Here is a 24,260-nt window from a genome sequence, read left to right on the forward strand (position 1 = left end):
TCCCTCACCTGAATGCTTCTCCCAACCTCTTCCCGGCTGCCTCCTCGCCGGCGTGCTTTGTCCCCACCAGCTCCATTAACCTCTTTTGCATGTTTGAGCCACCGTAAACATCACCCTCTACAGCTTTAAAAACCAGCCCCACCATCTTCACCCCCAGTGTGAATTCTGTCCCCAAAGCCACCCGATGTCAACAAATATATGACCACTTTTGCAAAATGTCCTCTAGTTACCAATCCAACATTATCAGTAACCAAAAAGAAAAGCGGTTGCTTCATTTTGTAGGTGCACACATGAGTGGTGCTACAAGCAGACTCGAAAGGCTTTTTTTAACGAGTCTTTAGCCATGCAGTACAGCACTGGGAATGTTGTGCCATATGGATCACACCACTAGCAAAGCCAAAGGCTTCCAAAGGAGATTCCCATATGCTGCCAATGCTTGCTTGGTACACATAGCTGACCGGTTTACATTACTGACGTTTCTCCTTCTGGTAAAGTCCGATATACTAACTTTACTACAAACATATGCTATAAGCATTTATATCCTTCATAACCAGGCATGCTCTTGGTATACTTAGGTTATGTAACCACTCCTTAAATTTTGGATTGTCTTGGGTGTTTGTTCTGTTTCTCTTGCAGAATAAAGTGCATGATAAATACCCCTCCTCACTTGGAGGCAGTGAGCACATTTGTCGGTGGAGTTTTTTTATTCTTTGCGGTAAAAACATGTTGACTTCCCTTTAGAGTGCCAATAAATGTGTACACACGTTCAGCACTAGTGCTGATACACTGAGTAAATCATTAGTGTGATCAGATACTTCTTTCCATCTACATCCTTCAGCTGGTGTTTGTTACCCTTTCTTAAGGTCAGTGTTTGCAGAAGGGTTCCACCTTCCCATCTTGGTACAGATATTATAAGGTGCAATCATTTATACAAGCCATTTTTGACACAAAAAACCTACGATGAGAAGGGTCTTCATCTAGGATCTTGGAATCCAACCTTTGGTCCTTTCAGCAGGAGCCGACAACGGGTGCACTCCATCATTCGGAGTTTCATTTTTTTTTATTTGATGCAGCCATAGGGGTATCTATTCAATAATATTTCACTACTCCTACCCAATAGATGGAGATGCTGTCTGCTTAAATACTTACCAATTTTGGGCCGTGTCTTCTCGTTCATTTGAGGAAAATATTGTTGAAGGCGAACCTGAATGTATTGTACTTTCACCTCTTGTTTTCAGTGTTTTCCAATTCACCAGGTCTGAAGATGTGAAAAACTAAATTCACTCCACAACCCCCTTCCACCCCCAACCAGTGCTTTGGCGTGGCCCTAACGTAGCATTTTAAAACAAAATTAAACGCTTGAGACTATGGTGGTTTTATTGAACCCACCCAAAGGTAGGGCATTTGTTTAGGCAGAGGTCACCAAGACAGGTTGTGTAGTTACAAATGTTGCTAGAAAGAGTAGGCAAAACCTACTCTATTCTCACCCACACAAAACAAACGGGACATTACTTTGGTTTGCAGTCAAGTTATAGTGGGGCAAGCATAAGTCTCCACTGCAGAGAATCCAACGCTCTTCTGCAGAGAGGTAACCGTTGCCAACAATACTAGTGTGAACAGAGCTAAAAGATGCAGAGGTCGATTACGAGGAATGAGGACCAGCACGAGTGGTATGTGCAGGCGATAGATCTGTACAGGAAGTGACACATTGTAGAGGACTAAAATCATTGAAAGCGCAGAAATTGAGAAGCTTAAAGGGTAGAAGGCATTCAAGCATTTTTTAAGTAAAGGAGCTGGGAGACCAATTATTAGACGTATGTGGAAAGGTTGGGTTGGAGTACAAACACGATAAGTGAGTGAACCGTGGGGAGGAAAGACCGGATTCTGGAAGAACACTGCTAATCTGTGGATGCAGAGATTGAGAATGATGGTAGAGGACATGTATAAATCAAGCTTCATTAAACACTTATTGGATTTTGAAATTTGTATGTGAAAAACTATGAAAAAAATAAAAACACTTCAATTAGCAGTTGGTGTTTAATTGTGCAAATTCAGATCGGGAGCATAGATCGGAAAACTCACAATTCCAGTTACCACAAAGACAAAACAGTTGCCATAATTTTACAGTATAATCCTAACCTTTAAACACAAGTGCAAGGGTTTGGTGAAAAGTGCCACAGGTTGCTCACGCTTAAAAACACATTCAGTAACTACAACATTGATCTGGCGGCTTTGGAGTCCGAGGGTGTTCTTTTAGAAGTGTCACGCTCTATGTTTCTTGATAAAACCGATCAGACCATTGGTTGAGGAATCATGAGATGTCACAGGCGCATCAGATGCTAACTCTGGTTCAATTTTCTTTGCCAACTGCTTTCCAAGTTCAACCCTATAAATTTAGGAGAAAGATCCAAGATTACATTTCTTTTAATTAATGGAAAGCACCATCCACATGTCGGAGACAAACCGCCTGCAGCACCGGGTTTTAAACAGATAATTGCGGTTTGGAAGCCAGTATAAAGCACTGACAGACAAGCATAACGATTTACATAAGGACAAGAACCAGCATTTACAGAATAGCCCAATTATATAGTGCAATGCAAGGTTTCACAAACTGGAGTAAATCACCAACTCAATTGTGCTGAATAACTGAAGTGACCTGAAACATAAGAACCTAGAAAAGAGTATGTTCACAAGATGTGTCCAAAATATGAGTGGGGTGCAAACAAATACATTCATTACCTCAGGTATTACACTTTCTGGGGCTTCTCTAACGGAAGATTCACAAGGTGAGTAATCTGCAAAGGAGCCGAACAGGAACTTTCTTCAATATATACTGTGTGTCAACTGGTGGCACCACAGGTTCCCATTATGACTCAGACCTTCCACCAGACAGGACTACAAGGAGCTGTATAAAGCCATCACCCCTGCGTCCGCATGCTTGTTTAATTATTTCTTTCCGAGGCCAAAGACCCAGTGTCAGACAGCTTTAGCAACAACTAGGAATGTGTAACGTGGACCTTAAATATCAGGAAGCCACATGACAGAATGGCAAGGTGGGATAGCGACAAGAAATCTACATATTTTACCAGTAGAAGCAGGATTGAAGTGTTTAAACGTATTCTTCCGATGGATACATCTAACCACAGATTCATCACCTAGTGAATCAACACTGGAGCATTGCCTCCGCCAACAGTGCATATCTGAGGGGGCTAAAGGGCCCTCCCTGTAGACTTAAATCGATAAACTAGTGCCTGGTGAAAGTAGAGATGTTCATGTGGTTGCCAGGCAGATATCCAAACCCAAATTCCTTGAGCTACAGTCTTAGCCACAGAATTCTCGCTAGTGAAGTAGGCTTTAAAGAGGGTAATTTTGTTGCTAAAACATAGCACAGCCTGATACACTGATACAGAGTATAATACATCTGGATACAGTTTTTCGGGATTGCCTTACCCTCGCCCCCCCCCCCCCCCCTTCCACTAATGAACCCTAACAGTTGATCGATAGGCTACTCGTTATTCCTATAAATGTAGAAGCTAAAGGAACTATGGAATGAATGCTGCTTATGAAAGCTGAAATGCAGGCTGTTAGAATATGCACGCATTACACTGCAATGAGAAACAATGACTTCAAGGCAAAGAGGCAGAGTACAGATATCAAAAGGTTCAAAAAGGAGCCCGCACCAAGACACTAGAATTAAACTGAGGTTCTAAAGATAACAGCGGGGAACTTGAGAACTCTAACAAAACAGCACAAGGAGCAATCTGAATGACGATCACTGGTCAGGCACATGAAGATAGGCCAAAAGGGCTGATCAGTAACACTTAAAATGGTGCCCACAACAAGTGCGACCAGCCAAAGGTAATGCAAACAGAAGAACCTGAGCTAATTTAGCAAATAGAGGGTAAATCTGCTTTTCCTCACACCAGGTAACATTTGAACCAGTGGCCGGAATCAATTTGCTATTGTGGTAACAAGCAGCCAAGATGAAATCCAGCACCTCACACAATAGATTGTTAGGTCTGTTGGTTCTGCTTAATCTCCAAGCATGAATCCATAAAGTGGAGCTTCAGGCGTGGCATCCCTGCCGTCATGCTGGGACAGCAGGTCCAAGTGCGACACGGATCAGGAAGTCCAAGTGGGGCAGATGCTCATGGGAAACCAGTTCTGAGCATCAGACCCTTCAGGCCCGATGGGATCTGCTGTGCATGGTTCTGCCTGACTTTCTCCAGTACCCTTGGGATCAGAGTCAAAGGTGGAAATGCACAAAGGAGGCCAGAATCAAACAAGGGCTGAAAACGTCTCTTAAAGACCCCCATAAAAAAGATACTCTAGTATGCAGAAGGTCGGCCACTAGAGTGCTTTTTAAGAGCTACCAAATAGGTCTGAGGGTACACCCAACTGGGTAAAAAGACACTGCGCCACCTCTGGACACAGCCACCACTTATGATTAGCAAGAGGGGACTGCTCAATTACTCCACACTGATGTAGAGAATTTCTGCAAAGTGACTGACCATCAGGGAAATCCAGTGAAGCACTAACCAAAGCCTGAGAGCCTCGAGCTAGAGAGAAGAGAGCAAACGCCCTTCTGCATCTTGCAAACCACACAGAGGTCTTGTCAGAAAAGGTCAACAATCTGACTTCAATAGAAGGCACAGAGCCTTTAGGCCCAATAAGATGTCTAGCCTACAGAGTTATAGGATAACGTTTCCCGTATTTAGGATCTTTCCTTCAATGCACCCAGTTCAAAGAATTCTTGGGAGGGGTGGTATGTTTAGTTTGCTATTTATAGCACAGCCTCTACATTTTTGCAACATTCCAAAATAATCTGTATTATCTTATAAAATTCATAATTTATTTCATATGTTAATTTTTTATTTGCGTTATTACAGGCAAACAACTCAATGTTTCCGTAATATAAATGAACGGTCAATGCTCCATGAAATACTGGTGCTTCATTAGGGCAGCAAAACAAGCACTTTTTTTCATCCATTTCAAATGTCAGAGGTTCATATATATTACACACATTTTCAACTTCCAATTTCAACCAACATATCTTCCTCAAAATCCCATTTTTAAAATAGATGATCAGTACTGTGTGTATGTTGCGGATTACCAGAGCTACAAAGGGTAATAAAGATCAGTGAGGAGATTCTCCAATCTTTTGGAAGGTTCAAAAGTTGATTAAGTACATTTTAAACAGGGGCAAACTGCATTCACAAAGCAGAGACTTGTGTATCTGGCATCAAGTCTTACATTTATATGTTCAGTGCGGTTGCCCGAGAAGAATTTAGTTTCCCCTTTACATGTAGGGGTCTGTGCCACAAGGCTATCTGTACTCTGATGCAGTTTCAAGAATTTAGGATCATCAGAAGGTGTTGTGTGGTCTTGTGAATAGGGAGCCGAAAACAGTTTCGGCCAAGCTGGCAGGATCATGTTAGCCAGGGTTTCATCGAAAGGCAACAAGGGCTCAGGAATAGCTGGCCCACATTGCAAAGTATTATTTTAATGAAGGCTAGGTCTAGTCTAGTAATTGCAGGATTCTTGCAACCCATCAACAGCGATTGCAAAAGAAACACTTTATGTAGGGTGACCCAAGGGCACATCCAGGGCTGACTCCAGTGAGGTATCTAAGCAAATGGCTTGTTGCAATTCAAGATAAAGGCTAGGATCTGTATAGCGAGGAAGAAGCAAAATATCAGTCTCCTCAGGCATCGCATGGTACATGTTTGAGGCCTTCTAGGGCATACAAATCCTATCTAAACATTTACCCCATTTTCAAGAAGTACTGCTAAATAGGCAAGAGACCTGGAGGAGACCCCCTCATCAGCTTTATCTTTACTTTAGTGACACTTTCTCTACGTGGACCAGGGCTTTAAGAAAAAAGATCAGGATGTGGCCTCAACCAACAAAGGATCAAGTGGTAAGACCTAATGCACAAGAGTTGAGCACGGCACAGTGCCAATGGAGGTTTGTCCTGGTCAGTGTAAAGTGAGGCACCAATGGCAAAAGTGTGACAGGAAGCATTAAGGGTTCAAGGATCCAGGAGCTGCACCGAGGGGACCCAGAACCAATTAAAATATTTGCAGCATGGCCACCTTGAAAGTCTCAAATGCGCTGCAGTCTCAATGATGGCCCGGGGAACGCTGGGCACATTAGCACGATGTGCGAGCCTAGCAGCAGAGGTAAATGTCACTTGCTCACAATGCTCAGCCTCTCCCTGGACTGGGAGCTTCCGGACACTGAAGTGCTTGGTTTTTGTGCTTCTATAATTAGTCCTCGGACTGGTCTTTTGACTTCGACCTACCCAACAAGAGTAGCCTCAACGGAGATCAACCTTCCCCACCCTTAAGTATATATCAGAAACAAATGTCTACTTCAGGGCCTAAACACCATATGAATCTAATATTTAACAAATGGGCTAAATGTTTCACTAAATATTAATCAACATTTTGTTGATCATAAAACAACAATGCAGCCAGAATGAGGAAAGCTGGGGGCTACGCAAGCGTCCCATAGCTGACCTCTGGACCGAACTGGCAGACACTTTTGAAAGACCAAGACACATAGGCCAGATTCAAAATAATGGAGGGGACTGCGTTACATAGTGATAGAGATTTTGTGACCCAGAGTCTGACTGTACCGGATCTGCAAGCAAGAAGATGCAGACACCGAGCACCATAAATCAGATACTCAGCAGGATTGTAAGACGCAGGGCTTGGCAAGTGATTTCTCGTTTACCTCTTTAAATCTTATGATTTTCAAATTTCAGTCACTGAAATTTCTCCCAGCAGCACCCCTGCATGCCATAAATGTTGCCCATCTATTTTATGAGTGCTAAACTGGGCCTCAATGTTGTACATTCCGCAACGGAGATTAGCAATATGCTAAACGTACTTTGAAAAACAAAAGCAATAAACAAAATAAATATGAAAAAACTACAATGGCTTACCCCCACTGGTCATAACTGTTGATGTCCCACACAACTCCCTGAACAAAAATCTTCTGCTCATACATAGCTGCCAAGACAAAGAAAAAATAGTATTTAAAATACTATAATACAAATTACATGGTATCTAAATGATGAAATTAAATTTACCTATCAGCACTCCCAGCATAAAAGGAGTAAGTTTTGTGAAGACCATTGAATTTGTTGGACGATTTCCCTCAAAAACCTTCGGAAAAAAGTAAAACAATCTTAATAGCAGAACATGGTCAGTGATTTGTAATCAATGCAACAAGACACATTCTGGTCGAAAATACTAGGTTTTTCTTAGAAGTAGAAAGCAAAAGTGAAAAAGGCTTTGTTTGAAAAAGCTGTACATTTCAGAAATGGATTTCAAAAAAGTTTAAACCTTCCCAACACAGAGGACACAATGTTAAAATACATGCAACTTATTGAATAAGTCAAGAAACAAGAACTCCACAAAAGAAAATATTAAAAGGAGATACCTTGTGTGGGAGCAGCTTGGCCAAGGCATCCCCACTCAGTCCACTAGATTCCAACTCCTTGCGAGCTTCATCTGTTGACTTTCCCTTCATTAAGGCTTCAGTCTGAGCTAGGAAGTTGGCCATCAGTATCTAAACGTGAAATATCAGAAAAGGCAGAATCAAGTACTCCTAATTCCAGGGGTTTCCCATAATGTGATACCTAAAGGTCTTTAGGTTTTGATCCCATTGGACACTACATGAAAGGTGCCATCACCTAATTTTTGAATTGTTACAAACATGTACAAGTTTTAGACTACATCCTCCTGCCTCTTACACCTGCTACCCCCTACTCCCCCAAAAGAGAAAGTCGCAGAAATTCAATGTACTCAATGCGAAGTCAAAGGAGCTTACTGTATGGTGCAGTCCATGTCTGATGGGATGCTGCGTTTGGACTGGAATTAAGAAATCACAAGGGATCATGCGAGTACCTACAAGATGAAAGAACAGGATTAAAATCCGCCCTAAGAGAAAGCTCTGCGAGGCAAGAGGTCGGAAACTGTGATGAACCTCTGTGCACTTTTAAATGAACAGGATCAGAGCAACCCTGTTTAAGTGGACAAAACAAACTGCTTATTTTAAATTAAACAATCTACATGTTTGTACTTCGTTAGATGTAGCTGCAGAAAGTAATTCAAACACCAATTTTAATATAACGTTAAATCAGAAGTAAGAGGACATAAGGAGAGTTTGGTTTCTGTGACTGAAAGGATCAGAACAAATATGCAAATACACATTAAGAGGCTCCGTTAGCATATTTAATATTCCAATGCATAGATCGATGGAGTGATCCTTCCTTGCCTGAAGACATCAACTAAAATTTGACAAAAAATACAACTCATTAAAAATACATGAAAGCCTGTAATATGTATAAATGTCTAATTTTATTATTTCTGTTAGATTGTGACCACTCTAGGCACCTGTAATCAATTTAAAAATAATAAGTTATTGCAGTAGGGTAGTAAGTAGTTACATTGCAAGGCTACTTTTTAGGTCCGGACTAATAGCGCAGCTATTGCAAGATCTTTCATGATCCACAGAATGGAAAGCTTTCAGGAGTACTGCAGAGAGTGGCGGTGCCCAAATACTGCTTACTTTGAGTACAGATTTTGGTTGGACAGAAGTGGAGTGCTTCTGCTGAGGGGGAAGGAAAAAAAAGGCTTCTATTGTAAGATTTGCTTTTTGGGACAGCTTATGCTTAACGGAGTAACACCGAGTTGGTTACAGTGACATGGCACTAATCAAAGCTGTAGGACAGTTATGACAAAGGTAGTATGCCAGACATTTATTGTAAAGAGGCCTTATGGAAAAACCTATGCAGAATTCAGTAGTCGTGAGTTGGTTATGACAGCAGCTGCAGGTCTAATTGGTTCTTGGGATAATTGGCTCTTAGGAAAACCTGTCAGATACCATAGGTTTATTAAGAAATGTTAGAGACAGTAACCTGAACCAATTTATTGGGAAAAGAGTTTTAGAATGCCAAAAGCCCTCTGACGGTGGATCACCATTAGACTTAAGATTGCAGATCGATATTTCGTTTCTTGGAATTTCAGATTACCATAGTAGGCAATGGTTGTAGTGTTGGGTTATACTCTGACAAACACATGGAGATGAAGATTAGCATTTTCCTGGTTAGGCCCATTCCACAGGGTTGTCTATTTTTTGCCATCAGTATTATATACATTAGTAATGTGTTGGCTGGTCCTGATGGGGGTTGTCTATTCTTTGCCATCAGTATTATATACATTAGTAATGCTTTGGCTGGTCCTGATGGGCTGACAGTTATGTACCTCGGTTTGTTGTGGAGAGAAGCCAATTGTGAAGGTTATATGGTTAATTGGTTCATTGGGAAACATGTTGGCTGCATTAGTCTAATCTGTTCATTATGAAACGGGTATGACAATAACATGACTCATACTTGTGACAAATTTAACCCATTGCGGCTTTAGTGGAAAATTACAGTGAATTGAAGGCTACAGTCTGATATTTGTTTGAGAATCACAGGTGAAATTAGTATGCAAGGGTTTTAGTGTTTACCTTGACAGATAAACACTTTGCAGATTAATATGGAGGTGATCCATGGTAAAACTTTAAGTAGAGTAGCATCTGGCCTGGAGGAAAGTGTCCTTTTCAAGTCGAGCCTAAAGGCAGCGCGCATGCGCTGCTTTGCGAGGCATGCTGTAATGTCTCTGGGACATTAGAAGACACCCACCAAACGGCCAACCACTTATAATTGGTTACTTAGTCCGCCTTTCTAAAGGTCATAGTTTTGGTTTGTGGATAAAGGACATTTGCCCCGCCTTGTGGCAGTTTAGTTTCCGCTCTGGTGGTTGCCTCTGCTGCATAGATCCTTTCGATACGGGCTATGTTTTTGTACAATCACTACTGTCTTTTGACTCCGCTTTTTAAAAATGTCCTTTTGGGTCTTACTTGCTCCAGCCCCTTTCCCTCCTCCTGTTGTCAGTGTTCACTAAGCTCCCGCCCCAGTTGTCTCCTTTCCCTTTGCTCCCGCCCCTTGTCAATGTTCACCATGCTCTCGCCCCCCTCCCATTGTCTGCATTCCCTTTGTTCCCAACCAACCCCCTTCCCACTTGCAGCGTCAAGGGAGGTACACCCCCTCGCAGCACACCACTGTTGATGTTTAAATGTTGAACAGTCAGCGAAAATAATTGGCAGAGGCAAAAGGAGAGACCTAAAGGCTTTGGCAATGCTTTATTTTTTTTAAGTTTACCTTGTCATTACAAATATTGGCCATGTCGGTATTATAGCAGCCAGGTGACAGTAAACATCATGGCCATGATGTAATGGCTATGGTTAGTCCTTTATTGCGGTCTGTCCATGGCCCAGAGCAAGGGTTTGGGCCCTGTATGCCACACTGTGCAGCTGAACATGGTAGCACAGCTGGAGCTGCACCGAGAGGAGCAGGAGAGCAGCACAGCTGCCATCAACCCCGGACACCAAGAACAAGCAAGGGTGAGACAGCACCGGCAGCTCCCTGAATCAGCAGGCCAGGCTATTTATTTAGACAAACAGAAAATAGTTGCTTTGTGCCATCAGCAAAAGTGGGTTCAGGATATGAGAAACGACCACTGCAGACCTGCCATGACTTAACTCTCCCCCGCAGTGCACCTGCACCACAGGTACCTCTGTATGTGCAGCTGGTTGTCTATACCCTTCCGTGTCATGCTACCGCAGACGTTGCATTTTCCTCCTAGGGATGTCCAAAAGTTTCCACTTTCTCTGGTAGTGATCTTTTCTGGCTGGAGTTTGTTCCATATTTACGAAGCTGATGCTGTGCTCCTCACTAGGCTACCTGACACTCTGCTCGGGTGATGAGGTGGTTGTGGTCTGGTGTAGAAGTTCTGAAAAAGCACTCTTCTGCCATATGACTTGCCTTTCAGGCAGCTACCACCCAGTCGCACTACGAGGCAAAAGGAAGACCTAGGTGCCCCTGGACCGCCAACCATAATCTGATCGTCCCAGTTTTATGTTAGGATCCAATGATCAGTGATTCTCTGCCATAACCACAACAAAAGTAACAATCTAGGACAAACTTATTTTCCCAACTTTGACTACACTAAAAGTGTGCTGGAATGAAGCAGCCAGTTGTCCTGAGGTGTGAGGGTAAGTGCTCAGAGCGCCTTGTGTGCTGTGTAATGAAAGAGCCCCACAATTCTATAATGTGGCGTAGTTGGGAAAAGAGTGTTGAATATGCACTTCAACTTTGTTACAAGTGAAATGGCAGATGAATAACACAGACATTGGTGAAGCCAATAGCTCTAGCTAAACACTTATAGGGTCCCAAGGGCAAGACCTATTGGCTATGCCAATGCTAGTTATGTTATAATGGATTTATACCGCACACAAATACGAGTGTCCTGGCGCGCAAAACAGTGACTTGTTGGAGCGAAAACTTTAACACTACTGCTTGAAGAGGAAGGTTTTCAGTGGCTTTTAAAAATGTCTGAGGTCAGGAATGTTCTGTAATTCCAGGGGCAGGAAGTTCCATGCCGAAGATGTTTTGACGGACAGAGACTGACCCCATAGCACTGTTCTGCGGAATCGTGGGATCACCATCCATCGGTGAATGAGCGCAACAATCTATTAGGGCACATAGAAAGCAAAGCACTTCCTGAAGTAAATTGGTCCACGATGGTGCAAAACTCTGTGTGCCAAAATAAGAGCTTTAAATTGCACTCTGAGCCACAGGCAGCCAATGCAACTCGCGTAAATGCTATTTTACGCTAGATCTTCCAGAGATGTTCAACCGAAGTCTAGCTGCGGCATTCTGTATGGTCTAGTTTTTTTGTGAATATCCAGGAATTCCCACATACAGAGCATTGGCATAATCAATGCGGGAGAGAATGAGAGCACGAACAGCCATTTCCTTGGCTGGGCTCAGAAGCAAGGGGAAGAGCCTTTTAAGTGACTTGAGGGTGCCAACTCAAACTCCAGTGAGTTTCTCAATTTGCACCGTAAACCGCAGGTCTTCAAACCAGACCCCCAAGTTTTTGGCTGGAGCGCCCTCAGAATTAGGTCGACGGAGGTCTGGAGGCCATAAAGATTCTCTGAAGTGGGCGGGAACTGACCATATAAAAGGACCTCGGACTTGTCCTCTTTGCATCTCAGTTGGGCATGGGCCAACCACTTTAAACACAGCAGAGAGACAGTTCTGGGCAATTTGTCACCAGGTGGGAGTCCTTCCAGGTAAATAGGAGCTGGGTGTCATCAGCATATGCAATTATTTTTGCACCCATCTCCTCGGCAAGAAAAATCAGAGGAGTCAAATAGATATTTAAGAGCAAAGGGCTCAAAGTAGAGCCCTGAGGGACTCAAGTAGACATTTTCTTGGCAGTGGATGAGAAAGGAGGCATCCAAACCTGCTGGGTACGCTCTTCCAAAAAGGATTTATTTCAGTCCCAGGCGGGGCCAGCAATGGCAATATTTGAGAAGCGGGCAGGGAGTAATTGCTGGGGCACCGTATCGAAGGCGGCCGAGAGGTCAAGTAAAATCAAGGCTGCTCTGCTGACGGCATCCAGGCATTCCCTGATCGCCTCAGCCATTTCCACCAGTGCAGTCTTGGTACTATAAGTTGCCCTAAAACCAGACCGCGCCGGACGGAGAAGACCAGATGTTTCCACATAGGCCTCTAGCTGTCAAAAAAACACCTCACAGACCTTGGTCAATGCCGGTAGGAGAGATATAGGGTGATAGCTAACAAGTTTGGACGGGTCTAAAGAAGGTTCTCAAAAGTGGTAGGAGCTTAGCCGGTTTCCAGCTCAAAAGAACAGTGGTCTGTAAGGATAGATTAATAATCCTATTGACCTCTGGATAAACCACCTCAGCGACCCCTGCCAACACTGGCAGGACAAGGGTCAGTTGGAGAACCAGACTTGAGAGATTTAAGGATGGCCAAGGTCATAAATGGAGGAACTGATGGAGTGGAAGCTAAAAAGGACGGAGATAAATCCCTCGGGGCCAGGGAACCCAGCCCAAGACTGTCTTGGATGTTCTGTATTTTTTCAACAAAGAAGGAAGACTACTCCTCACACCATTGAAATGATGCTGGAAGGACCGTTTGTTCAGCGCCAGGTGCCAGAAAGCTTCTTAAAATGGAGAAAATCTCCTTGCTATTTGTGTTAGCTTTAGCAATCAGTTCCGCATAGAAACTGCTTTGTGCCTCCCCAATGGCTGCATAGTAGTCTCTGAGCTTTGCCAAGAGCATTTTTGGTCATGGGACAGTAGTCCCGACGCCAACACCGTTAGTGTTTTACAACCCAGTATGAGGTCTCTAAGAGTGCCAGAGCACCATGGTTTAGATGGGCTTAGTCTCGGTCGCCTGGTAGAGGGAGGTTTGAACACCACACTAACTCCTTGACTGATCCAGGACGAAAAACTATCTACCGCTCCTTCAAGATCAAAAGACAAACTGGCATGACATTGAGAGGACCTTAGAGAAGGCCGGAATGTCAATCTTTCGAGCCGGTTTATTATGGGCTGGGACTATAGGGGATGGAAGTTTCCCTATGATCCAAGAAAACTGTACCAGATAGTGGTCAGACCAAGTGACCTGAAGGGGGTCAGATGCAGACAAGGTGAAATTGGAGCATCTCAGGTCAATTATATGACCCACTTGATGTGAGGGAGACTTTATCCACTGTGTTAGTTGGGCCAGATCAAACAGGTCCATTAGCTCCCCAGACCCTGAGGACTCAGGGCAGTCTAAATTAATGTTAAATACCCAAAAGGAGGAAATTCGGAAAGCGTAGGGCCCGTGGAATAGTGGCATCTAGGGCTTTCAGGAATGCTCCAGGGGGGCCAGGGGGCCGGTAGACCAATGTACTGCCCAGTGTGTAATGGGGCGATATGACAATTCATAAGTCAACCGCCTACCCCTCCACTAACTCCACAGAAGCCTCGCTGGAGAAGAAACAAGTATCCCTGAACATCACGGCGATCCTCTGCCCCCTTTCCCGGTTTTGCGGTCCAATCTTGCAATTTTATATCCTAAAGGGATAGCAAGCTCAACCACTGGGGCGGAAGATTCATTAAGCCTATGAATTAATAAGTGCAGCCCGTATTCTACTCTCTCAGTACACAGGGTGGGGGCTGGCTCCTTGGAATGAAAGCCGAACAGGCAGGTGGGGCAAGTCCTAGAAAGACTCTGAAGGACTGTCCATTTATCCCAGCTAATACACTTGGCATTATCCAGTGCCACCAATTCCTTTCTACTAAAGGACCCCTTACCTCCCTGCTTCTCCAACAAATAACGAGCAGCGTGACTGACGCTGGTCGCTTCCGGGGCGCGGACAGGCACAGATGGGCTTGCCGTTGGCGCACCTTTGGCGCACAGCCGGCGCGCCATCTGCATGGATGCTGCATCCGGTTTTAAGTAGGAAGTGTGGGCTGGGGGAGGAGCAACAACTAGAGCGCTAACTTTGCCACGGGTCTGCTCTGACAGACGAACACTGCTTTAGCGTTAGAATGAAAACAGGTAGCGTACACTTCCCAAATTTTAAAAGCAACAGTACAAATCAGTGCTATTCAGAGATATTTTAAAAAGTGCGAACATGCGCCCCCACGCACTAGCAGCGAGCTAAAAGTCACAATTACCGGTGCACGAATGCTGCATCCGGTTTAAGTAGGAAGTGTGGGGGGTATAGTCATCATCAACTCAATTCCCCTGTGCTGATGGTTAGGACGCTGAAAGTGCACTGAAGCCTGCTGCCCAGTACCAGTGCCTCTCACTAAAATCAATGTAAGCAAATTGGTAACGTCAATTGGCAAAGGGTTGAATACCCTTAAGTCCCTAATAAGTGGTGCCAAGGGTACCTGGGGGATGGGAGTCACCAGGGCCGGAAGCACTGTATGTGCCACCCAGAGTGACCCAAGTAAACAGATGATAGCAGGCCTGCCATTGCAGACTGCAGGAGCAGTTAAAATGCTCCAACAAGACTTTGCCCCCAACATGCATGGCAAGGTCAAAGTACTATTTGTAATATAGGTCAGTCACCCCTAAAGTAGGCCTTCTGAGCCCAGGAGGCATGTTGTATTATATTAAAAGGTAAGGACATATGTGCAAGCTTAAATGTCCTTCTAATAGTAATTTTCCATTAAGGGCTACTATAAGTGATCAGGGGGCCATTAGATTAACATGGGCTTGCATATTCAGAGCAGGCCATCCTTAGGGTTCTCCAATCCCATTTACAGCAATTATACGCAGAGGACCCATGTATTTCCGGGGTCTCTCCCCTATTTACAGGGGTTGCAGATGCCGACCCTTTCGGATTCGAACCGGGAGGAATTGGATGCGCGCCTGACATTGGCCGAGGTTCGTAAAGTCACCGGGGAGTGACGGGTTCCCACCGGAGTTTTATCATGAATTCCGGGAAGTATTGGCGCCACTCCTGCTGCAGGTCTTCTATGAGGCGTATGAAAGTGGAGATCTCCCACAGAGCATGGTCCAAAGGGAAATATGCAGGATCCTTAAACCAGGAGGCTGGGGACACAAGCATGACCCCCTCGTCCCATTACCATGATAAATATGGATATCAAAATTGACTTTGTTATTGGCCACCCGGCTAGCACCCATATGGAGCATTTAGTGCACCAGGATCAATGCGGTTTTATTCCTGGGCGGAACACGGCCATGAATCGGATACGTTTGAATCACATCCAAAATGAGGTACGAGGTAGGGAAGAACAGACTGTCTTGGTCTCCATAGATTTGGCCAAGGCCTTTGACACTTGAAAGGGGCTACCTGCAGGAGGTCCTCCGGAAGATGGGCCTGGGGCCCAACTTCGGCCGTTGGATTCGTATCTTATACAGCTCCCCTCATGCCAGGGTGCGTCTGGGAGCCGCGAGATTGGAGGAGTGGCAGCTGGGACGAGGCACGAGACAAGGATGCCCCCTCTCACTTTTTGCCCTAGCCATCGAGCCGTTTGCTGTCAAGATTCGAACTGAGATGAGGCAATGGAGTATCCAGGTGGGTGACACGTGCAATGTACTGTCGCTTTATATGACGCCTTGTTTTGACTGAAAACTCCAAGAGAGGTGCTTCCGATGTTACTGCAACACCTGGACCGTTTAGGCGAGGTATCGGGCTTGCGGCTTACTCGTAGTAAGTCCCTAATTTACCCGCTATCGGGGTTTGAAACGGTACCCCTTGAGGACTTGCCAGAGCTTGGACTGTTACTGATAACTAGGCATCCATGTCACACCAACAGGCCCCTTGGTGTCATGCTTCATCATCGGGGTCTTCGCACCCCGCTAAAGGGATGCGGCACGCTGCGACCTGCGACTACGCGGGAGCGTTGACGAGTTGGACTATGTGTGGTGTGTGTTGAGTGTAAGTGAAAAGGCGGAGCAGCACAGGGTGTTAGAAGGAGGCCAATATAGGCGGATTTCATTGTGGATCCACCTACCTACCTTGATGCCCAGGATTTGCTCATGAGGCAATAGACAAAGACCATGAGACATGTGATTACATGATCCAAAGAACCGCTGTAGGCACATTGTAGCCGTCTTTAAGAGTGTTATCACTTTTTAGAAAAATTAAGATAACCCCAATTTTTCTTAGAAAAACGTGAGTAGGGTTGGGAAGTTGTGCCCCGTCCTGAAGAAGGTACACCAGTACCGAAACATGTCGACGCACACCAGAGGTTTTGTCCCTAATTAAGACAAAAAACCTCGTTCTTTTGCACACCTTTTAACAGCACCAGCCAGGGGTACGAAATAAAGTTTTTCACTTTACCCACTAGCCAGGTACTTTTTAAATTTTTCACCACACCTCCCACTCACATCAATCCCTTTTCACTTACACACACACCACACATAGTCCAACTCGTCAACGCTCCTGCGTAGTCGCAGGTCGCAGCGTGCCGCATCCCTTTAGCGGGGTGCGAAGACCCCGATGATGAAGCATGACACCAAGGGGCCGGTTGGTGTGTGAGGGGTATTTTACACAACACTGAGTGTTCCCTTTTTCCCTTTGATACACACTGGTAGTAGGATTCTTCTTGTTTATTTATCAGAGCCCGTGGAGTAGGAATCCTATTTTGTACTCTACCTCCCTTCTTTGTTAAATATATCCCAGAGGTTGCCCATCTAGTTGCCCAAGCATTTTCTGTGCCCTGGCTGGCAGCCTGCAGCTGTTACCGTCAAGACCGGAACTTTACCCCTTGCCAGGAGGTGTGAACAATCCTAGGGGTCAGAAACAAAAAGGCATACCTGGATAGGAGAAGACACCACCCTCTCGGACAGGTTGGCTAGTGAAGTGACACATCAAGGCAGTGCTCTTCAGAGCATTCACATCTTCTGAGATGCAAGCAGGCAGACTCATAGAAAAAACAGCCCTCCCTCTGTCCCCAGGCACATTTGCAACCGGGCAAGCGGGAAAATTAGATAGTCAGGAGGTATACACTCTGATCATTGGTGGGGTGGATCTGTGTGACCAAATGTTCTCAAATGGTCAGGAAGGGGATTCACTAACATGGAGATAAGCAAACTTTTATAGTGGTTTAGCTTCAAAAGTAATAAAAGTACTTGGCTAGAGTATGATGTGTTACAAGATGTCAAATAAAATTTCACACCCAAGAAAAGTAAAGCTGGAACTAAGAGCTAGAGGTCAGAGTGCAGTTTAAGAGTGATGTGAAGCACCTTCCTGGGATCAAAATGTTGCAGTAGCACGGCTTCAAGATTAACAGATGCAGGAAATGACCTGCTTTTGCAGATTCCCTAATTCAAAACTTGGGTGCTGCACAAACATTACCACTCCCTACTTAACCAACAACTGAGAAAGGGTTTGCAACAGGCTCACTACACGGTGTGAGCAGTGAGATGGAACTAGAATAATGTATACCTAGATTTAAAAATGTGCCCAAATATGAACTACATTTCTAAATTGGGAAGGCTCGCTATACTTTTGTACCAGCATAAGAAAAGGGAAGGTGGGCAAAGAGACAATTTGGGCATCATCTGCAAAAAGTAGTATAGAAAAGAGATCCGGCAACGTGAGGCAATGCACATTGAGAAGAGTACAAAGTCAGGACTGAGTCTTTAATTCCCATACATGGGAAAGAATAAAGGAGGTGGACAAATTGGAAAGATATGGCGGTAGGAGCACCAAGATAGAGGTATACAGAAAGGAAAGAGCAAAACCAGACCATGAATTATCAGCCTTTCACACAGAGGACAAGCAGAATAAGGGGAGTGGGGGTGGCCATTCTTGTCAAATGCAAAGCGTTATAGGATTAGGAGAATGGAGAATAAGCAGCTGCTATGTGTCGTGGATATATGGTCAGAAACTTTGGTGAAAATGTAGTGTAATTTGTCCTGTGGAAGGTTGAGAAAGCACAGAGAAAAAAACATTACAATCATGCAAACTATACCCTGATGTATCAGCTGGTAAAACGCATGTTGTCCATTGGTCCCAGGTTCACCCCAAACAATGGGGCCTGTGTTATAGTCCACACGAGCACCGGTTTTGGTGATGTATTTTCCGTTAGATTCCATGTCACCCTAAAAGTCAAAAGAATAGAATGAGTAAAGTTTGTGCAGCTCAAAACTCAGATAAAAATTATAATAGAACGATATAGATATTATAATATATCTCTCAAAACAACGTCCATGCATTTGAACATGCACTACACCAGCTGGCGATTTAAACAAAATCAAAAGGCATAGGCAGTTTCATTCCAATTACTTTGTCCTGCGGCCCGACTAGTTTCAGAGCCTACGAGCTCTTTCCTCAGAGGCAGTTTGAGTGCACCAGTTATTGGGTCCTGGTAAAGGTTTGAAAGTGCACATATCCACCGGAGGAATTAATTAACTTTGAGCGCAAACCCCATGTTCCAGCATGCACTTTAATTCTACTAAGAATGGCACACTGGAGGCCTACAAAGCAGAGTGAAATGCAGGAAGCTGTGGGAGAGGAAATACATGGGTGCACTCAAAGTGCCTTGGAGGAAACAGCTCTTAAGCTCTGAAACGCGTCAGGCAGCAGGACAAAGTTATTGGAGTGAAAATGCCTGTTCCTTTTGAATAAAATGATGGTTTAAAATCGCCAGCTGGAGGAGTGTGTGTCCAAATGCATGGACGTTGTTTTGAGAGAACACACACACGCCATAGGGGTCCACCAGCAACACGTGTGCTAGAAGTCGAGGGGAAACTGAGTTGAAGTATTCTGACAGTAACAGATTGCTCCTTAAAACAAATAAAATATGCACCGGTTTACACAGTGTGAGACAGTAACACTACTTGTTTAATTAGGCATTAGGAGGTCACCAGACACAAAGGCTGCTCATGTTTACCCAAAGCATTTCAGAAGCAGAATGTAGGTGAGAATGCATCACCAGGAGAATTGGATCTGGAATTACCATTTCCTCTAGCATATATTTTCAAAGCGAATTATCAAGATTCAAGCAGGACCCCGATACTGCCAACTCCAAGAGTGTGGAAGCATCAGCCCTAGGATCTCACACTCAAAGTTTTACTTTAATTGCCTCCAGAACATTCTTGGCAGATGGTGTATGGGTGACCCATTACAAGTGCCTGGTGGAGGATCACAAGTGTAGTTTACAGGAGTCCAGTGGCCACTGGGATCTTAAGGGGCGGACTTGTGTGCCAAGACACTTAAGGTATGCCTTAAGGGATGATTCAGGGATCTGCATCAGTTGAACTACTGGTTGTGATCAAGAATTTCCCCAAGGGTTACTGCATTCATTAGAGTCACAGGTTGGCTGGTCATTAGCCGCTGAGAAGAGACCTTGCTTTTTACTCACAGATCTTTAAACTACCGCAGAAACATGTCGAGCATTACATCGGGCCAGTAACTATTAGGTCTATTTACTGGCCATTTTGCACTGAATTGCTTTTAATTTTGGAAGTGGACGGCACCAGAGTAAAATTATTTTGCGTTCACTATTCAATTTTATTAGAGCACTTTCCTTTTCTACCCCACAACATTTTCTTGCACTGCTTTCAGTTACTAATAATATTCCCCTGCAGTCCTTTACCTAACAATAGTAGCCATTTCCACAACAGGTGGCAACAACATAGATTCTCCACTTTGGGAAGTGGTTCAGATGATGAAAGGGCGGTTAAAGGAGAGTAACTGATGGATATCTTCCCATACAGTGTGATATCCTGTTGTGTGCTCTACTAACACACCTAGAGTGCACTTAGTCATCACGACACACCTAGACACATAGTGGACCCACCGTTATTCTTTTGGTTGCCCATACTACCCAAATGAATAATGATCAGAAATGTGTCGGCCTTTTCACGGTATCAAATGTTCCTCCTAACTTACAATCGTGATCCTGGCGTTTTATGGGGCCTTTGTGTTTCCTCCGAGTGCCCTCCAATCACAGACCACAGGTGTTGTGTCCATCAGACAGGTACAGTTGGCCGCACGTTAAATCAGTCCAAAACTCAGAATCCAAGACAAAGCCACAAATTGAATTGGGGTTTGCTGCAATCAGCCCAAAGACATTGTCAGTTCTTTGGAAGTTTTGCAGCGGAGCAGTGTATCAGCACAGGCCAACAATGCAAAACCACTTCTTTCCAGCTGTCCTCACCCCCAACGATAATGCTAGTTAGGTGTTGTACACCATATATGAGGCCACGTTTCTTACAAAACCTTAACCAGCATTATATTCTGTGAGATTAGACCTAAAACCTAATTTACAGAGCATATCCTGAAATCACATTTTAAGGTCCACTCATGTGATAAGGAATAAAAGTCAGCCTCTGTAAAATAAAATATTTACCTAGGAGTACACAGTTTGGTCAAGTGGGGAAGACGGTATTGATCAGAGGATTTTTGCATCTTAACTATGCAGTTCACCCCTTGGAACCATGTGGTTTCCTTGCTAGTGCGGTAAAGGTTCAAAATAACTTTAACCATCCACCACTTTCAAAAGTCGCCAGCCGCCACTGGTCTAGGGTGATCCCTAGATTTCTTACGTGGTCTGTGGGTCCTAAGTCCAACAGCCACTAGGTGGAATCCCATGCAGGTTGTTGCCGCCAAAGACCAGTACTTCCATCGTGTAAGACTAGAATTGCAGACAGTTGGTTAGCATCCAGTCTGCTACCATAGTAATGAAATTGGTTCTGGCAGTGGCTGTTTTGTTAGTCATGGCAAGGGTATCATCGGCATGGAAGAGTAGTGATTTCGTGTGGTCGTGTAATGCTGGAGACAGAGGGACAATCCCTGTGGGACTTCGCATATAAATCTCTTGATCTCCAATGTGAAGGGTGGCAGCCTGACCCTTTAGGTCCTTCCGGTGAGGAAGAAACCGATCCATTTGAGACCAGATACCTGTATTTCAACCTCCTGGATTCTTCTGAGGAGGGTATTATGGTAGACCGTGTCAAAGGCCACAGGGAGGTTGAGAAAGATGAGGGCTGTCGTTTCTCATCGTTCCAGGAGGACTTGAATATCCTTGGTGGCTGCAATGAATGTTTCAGTGCAGTGGTTTTCTGAATCCTGACTGAGTGTGGTCTATAAGATCCTGAAGTTAAAGGTGGGTTGTGAGTTGATGGGCTTCTCAATCACTTTGGCAGGATGGGGATGCAGGGAGATGGTCAGAAGTTGCTCAGTTGATTTGGGGCGGCTGAAATCTTGATGAGAGCATCAAATGACTCCAGCACTAACCAATCCAAAGAACACAATGTAAACTCAACATTCAATAAAGGCACAAAGGATGCCAGTTATGGGAGACCGTATACACCTTTACTGTGGGGTACCTGGTAATCCGTCTACTTGGAGGGATCACAGATTTAAAAATAAAATGTAAGTGCTTCAGACTACAAATTAGAGTCCTGACAATTACATAACGCCTGTATGCAATTCTCCCTCACCCCCTATACCCAGAGTAAAGATTTGCTATAGAGATAATCCATAAATGGGCTAACCTCGAATGCAACATCAGGATTGTTTAGTTTGCAAACACACAGGCCTGCTGCACACCTATGTAGAAAGTTTCTCCCAAATGTTTCTCACATGATTGCATGAAATAAAAGATACTTTTTTTATAATTCTTAAGCTCTAGACTACTGTAATCTTCCAAACTATTTCATACATGCCCATATACTACAAATAATTGATCACACACCACCAAAACAGAAGCTCATAACACTAGATGATGCTAATAAACTGATCCTACATGCTGTGGTACCACATGCAAATTTATATTTAACATGATCCGGTTATTAAATGATTCACAGTAACCTCACTGCAGCACCAAGATAAAATAATAAAGTTTGAGCCAGGTACAATGGTAGAGTAAAATATGCTACAGATCCACTCTCCAACATATTCTGGATGAAGGAGGCTGGAATAAAGCCACCTTCCACTAACACTTGGTCACAGAAACACGACCAAACATAACACCCTTACTAACAGTACAATCCACAATGCAAGTGAATAAAATATGTACTACACAGCATGGATGCATATTTACCTGCTGGAAGTAAGCTGCAAAGCGATGCATGTATTGGTCATAGGGCAGCAGTGCATGTGTTTCACTTCCGTAACAGTTGATATACCAAACCCCAAGCATGGCCAAGATTACTGGAACATTCTTATCAAGCGGAGTGTTGTGAAAATGATTGTCCTGTATGGCGTAAAGAGAAGAAAGAAACTTACTAAACAATATATATTTTTTTTAACGAAAGGCCATTTATTGGCAATTCCGTTTTTATTTTCTATTTTATAAACTTATTCGCACTAAACAATATTGTGACCAAAAACCAATATGGCATACAACAGGTCTCAAATACTTTTAGGGTTCATTACAAAAATAAAAGTAATAAACCAAGATACTTAACAGCATTGATAATATTCCTCCAACCATCAATTGATAAAAATACTAACATGTACAATAACCAGTTATGAATGCTCACCATCCAATGAGCTCCTGCAAGAAGTTTCTCAAAGTTTTCAAAACCTAGCAGGAATAAATGAGAAGATATGTAAAGGAACTGCACCGTGTTGAGATGTATTACATAAAATGAGCCATAGTTCCAGTAAATTAAACAGATCATACAGCCTCAGCTACTTAGATCTCAAGCATACAGCACAGTCACCAATTTCCTCTACAGCGGTCAAGCAATGGGAAGCATGTAAAAGTGGCATATCTTGCGTATGCCTTTGGAAGGCATAGCTTTAGTTTACTGGGAGTTAACATGTGATGAGAAGAGACCACTGCTGAAACTTAAGAACGGTAGTGGTAGGAGCAATGTATAGGTGCTTGCACTTCGGATAAAAAGGATGAACATGCAGTTGGAAAATCAATAAGAATAATGTGCTGGGGCAGTCTAATTTTAGAACTGAGCTATGGCTCAAGACAAATACAGGCTAAACAAAAAATTGACAGGCGTTTGTCTTAGGAATATTTTCAGTGCTAGATGGCGGTAGAGTTATTCCACTTGGACCATTGTAATACAATATACGACAAAACTGTAAACTTTTTTTTAAAAGCACAGGCATAAAACAGTGAAGCACACCATCACACAATTATGTCCTTAGCAGGAGAAAGGCTCTCCACAACTGTTTGGTCCAGAGTTGAACACTGTGCAAAATCCCTTTAAGAATGCCCAGGATAAATGAAATTAGTATGCATTATAATGTGGATTGGATCAGAACATATAATTCAATGATCACATACAACCATTGCATCAAAAACAGTCTTTTTGCAAACTCAATTTTTGGTAATGGTTTGATCCCAGCCTTCCTTAGACAGTGCTCTGCAATCATATCCTGTTCCAGAAAGTCTCCTTGGGCAGACCCATAAAGGGTCCCTGTCAGCCTCTAACACATGCCGTGGAGGAATGGGCTCCATGTACTGTGCGAAGGACAATGCGGTAAAGAAAAGAAATACCAGGACCTTGCTCTACCCTCTGTGCACATTGTGCTTTTCAGTTAAACAGTCACATGGCACCTTGCTGCAACGCCAAACTACAGCAATGTGCAATAACATCTATTGCCAATAGCACAAGTAAGATAAGACATTTACTGGAAGTGCATACATACCAATGTGAAGAGCAATTGAAAGACCAATTGCAGACCACAGGGAATAACGTCCGCCAACCCACTATTATAAAAAAGAATTTAAGATTAAACAGCTGAACAAATAACAGAGTTTAGTATTTACAATTTCACATTTATTTCATTTAGAAAATGTCATGTTTGACTCAAACACACAAGCTGCATTTACTGTACATTTCTAGCGGGAACAGGTTTACTCAACATATCACAAGATGCAGTCAA

The 24,260-nt window shown here is 43.8% G+C and overlaps 1 protein-coding gene across 1 annotated transcript in view; it reads right to left on the reverse strand.

Moving 5' to 3' along the window:
- Nucleotides 1-2,023: 2,023 nt before the first annotated feature.
- GPI (glucose-6-phosphate isomerase) overlaps nucleotides 2,024-24,260 on the reverse strand; it is a 93,521-nt gene continuing 71,284 nt past the window's right edge. The window contains exons 10-18 of the mRNA XM_086945081.1: nucleotides 24,024-24,084; nucleotides 22,895-22,938; nucleotides 22,453-22,605; nucleotides 18,376-18,505; nucleotides 7,840-7,916; nucleotides 7,450-7,578; nucleotides 7,097-7,172; nucleotides 6,950-7,016; nucleotides 2,024-2,386 (exon numbers count right to left, since the gene is read on the reverse strand). Of these exons, the coding sequence (XP_086801207.1) occupies nucleotides 2,263-2,386; nucleotides 6,950-7,016; nucleotides 7,097-7,172; nucleotides 7,450-7,578; nucleotides 7,840-7,916; nucleotides 18,376-18,505; nucleotides 22,453-22,605; nucleotides 22,895-22,938; nucleotides 24,024-24,084 (861 nt within the window). The 3' untranslated portion in view covers nucleotides 2,024-2,262. The remainder of the gene's footprint in view (nucleotides 2,387-6,949; nucleotides 7,017-7,096; nucleotides 7,173-7,449; nucleotides 7,579-7,839; nucleotides 7,917-18,375; nucleotides 18,506-22,452; nucleotides 22,606-22,894; nucleotides 22,939-24,023; nucleotides 24,085-24,260) is intronic.

The sequence above is a fragment of the Lissotriton vulgaris genome, chromosome 12, assembly GCF_964263255.1.
Source record: "Lissotriton vulgaris chromosome 12, aLisVul1.2, whole genome shotgun sequence".
Classification (NCBI taxonomy): Eukaryota; Metazoa; Chordata; class Amphibia; order Caudata; family Salamandridae; genus Lissotriton; species Lissotriton vulgaris.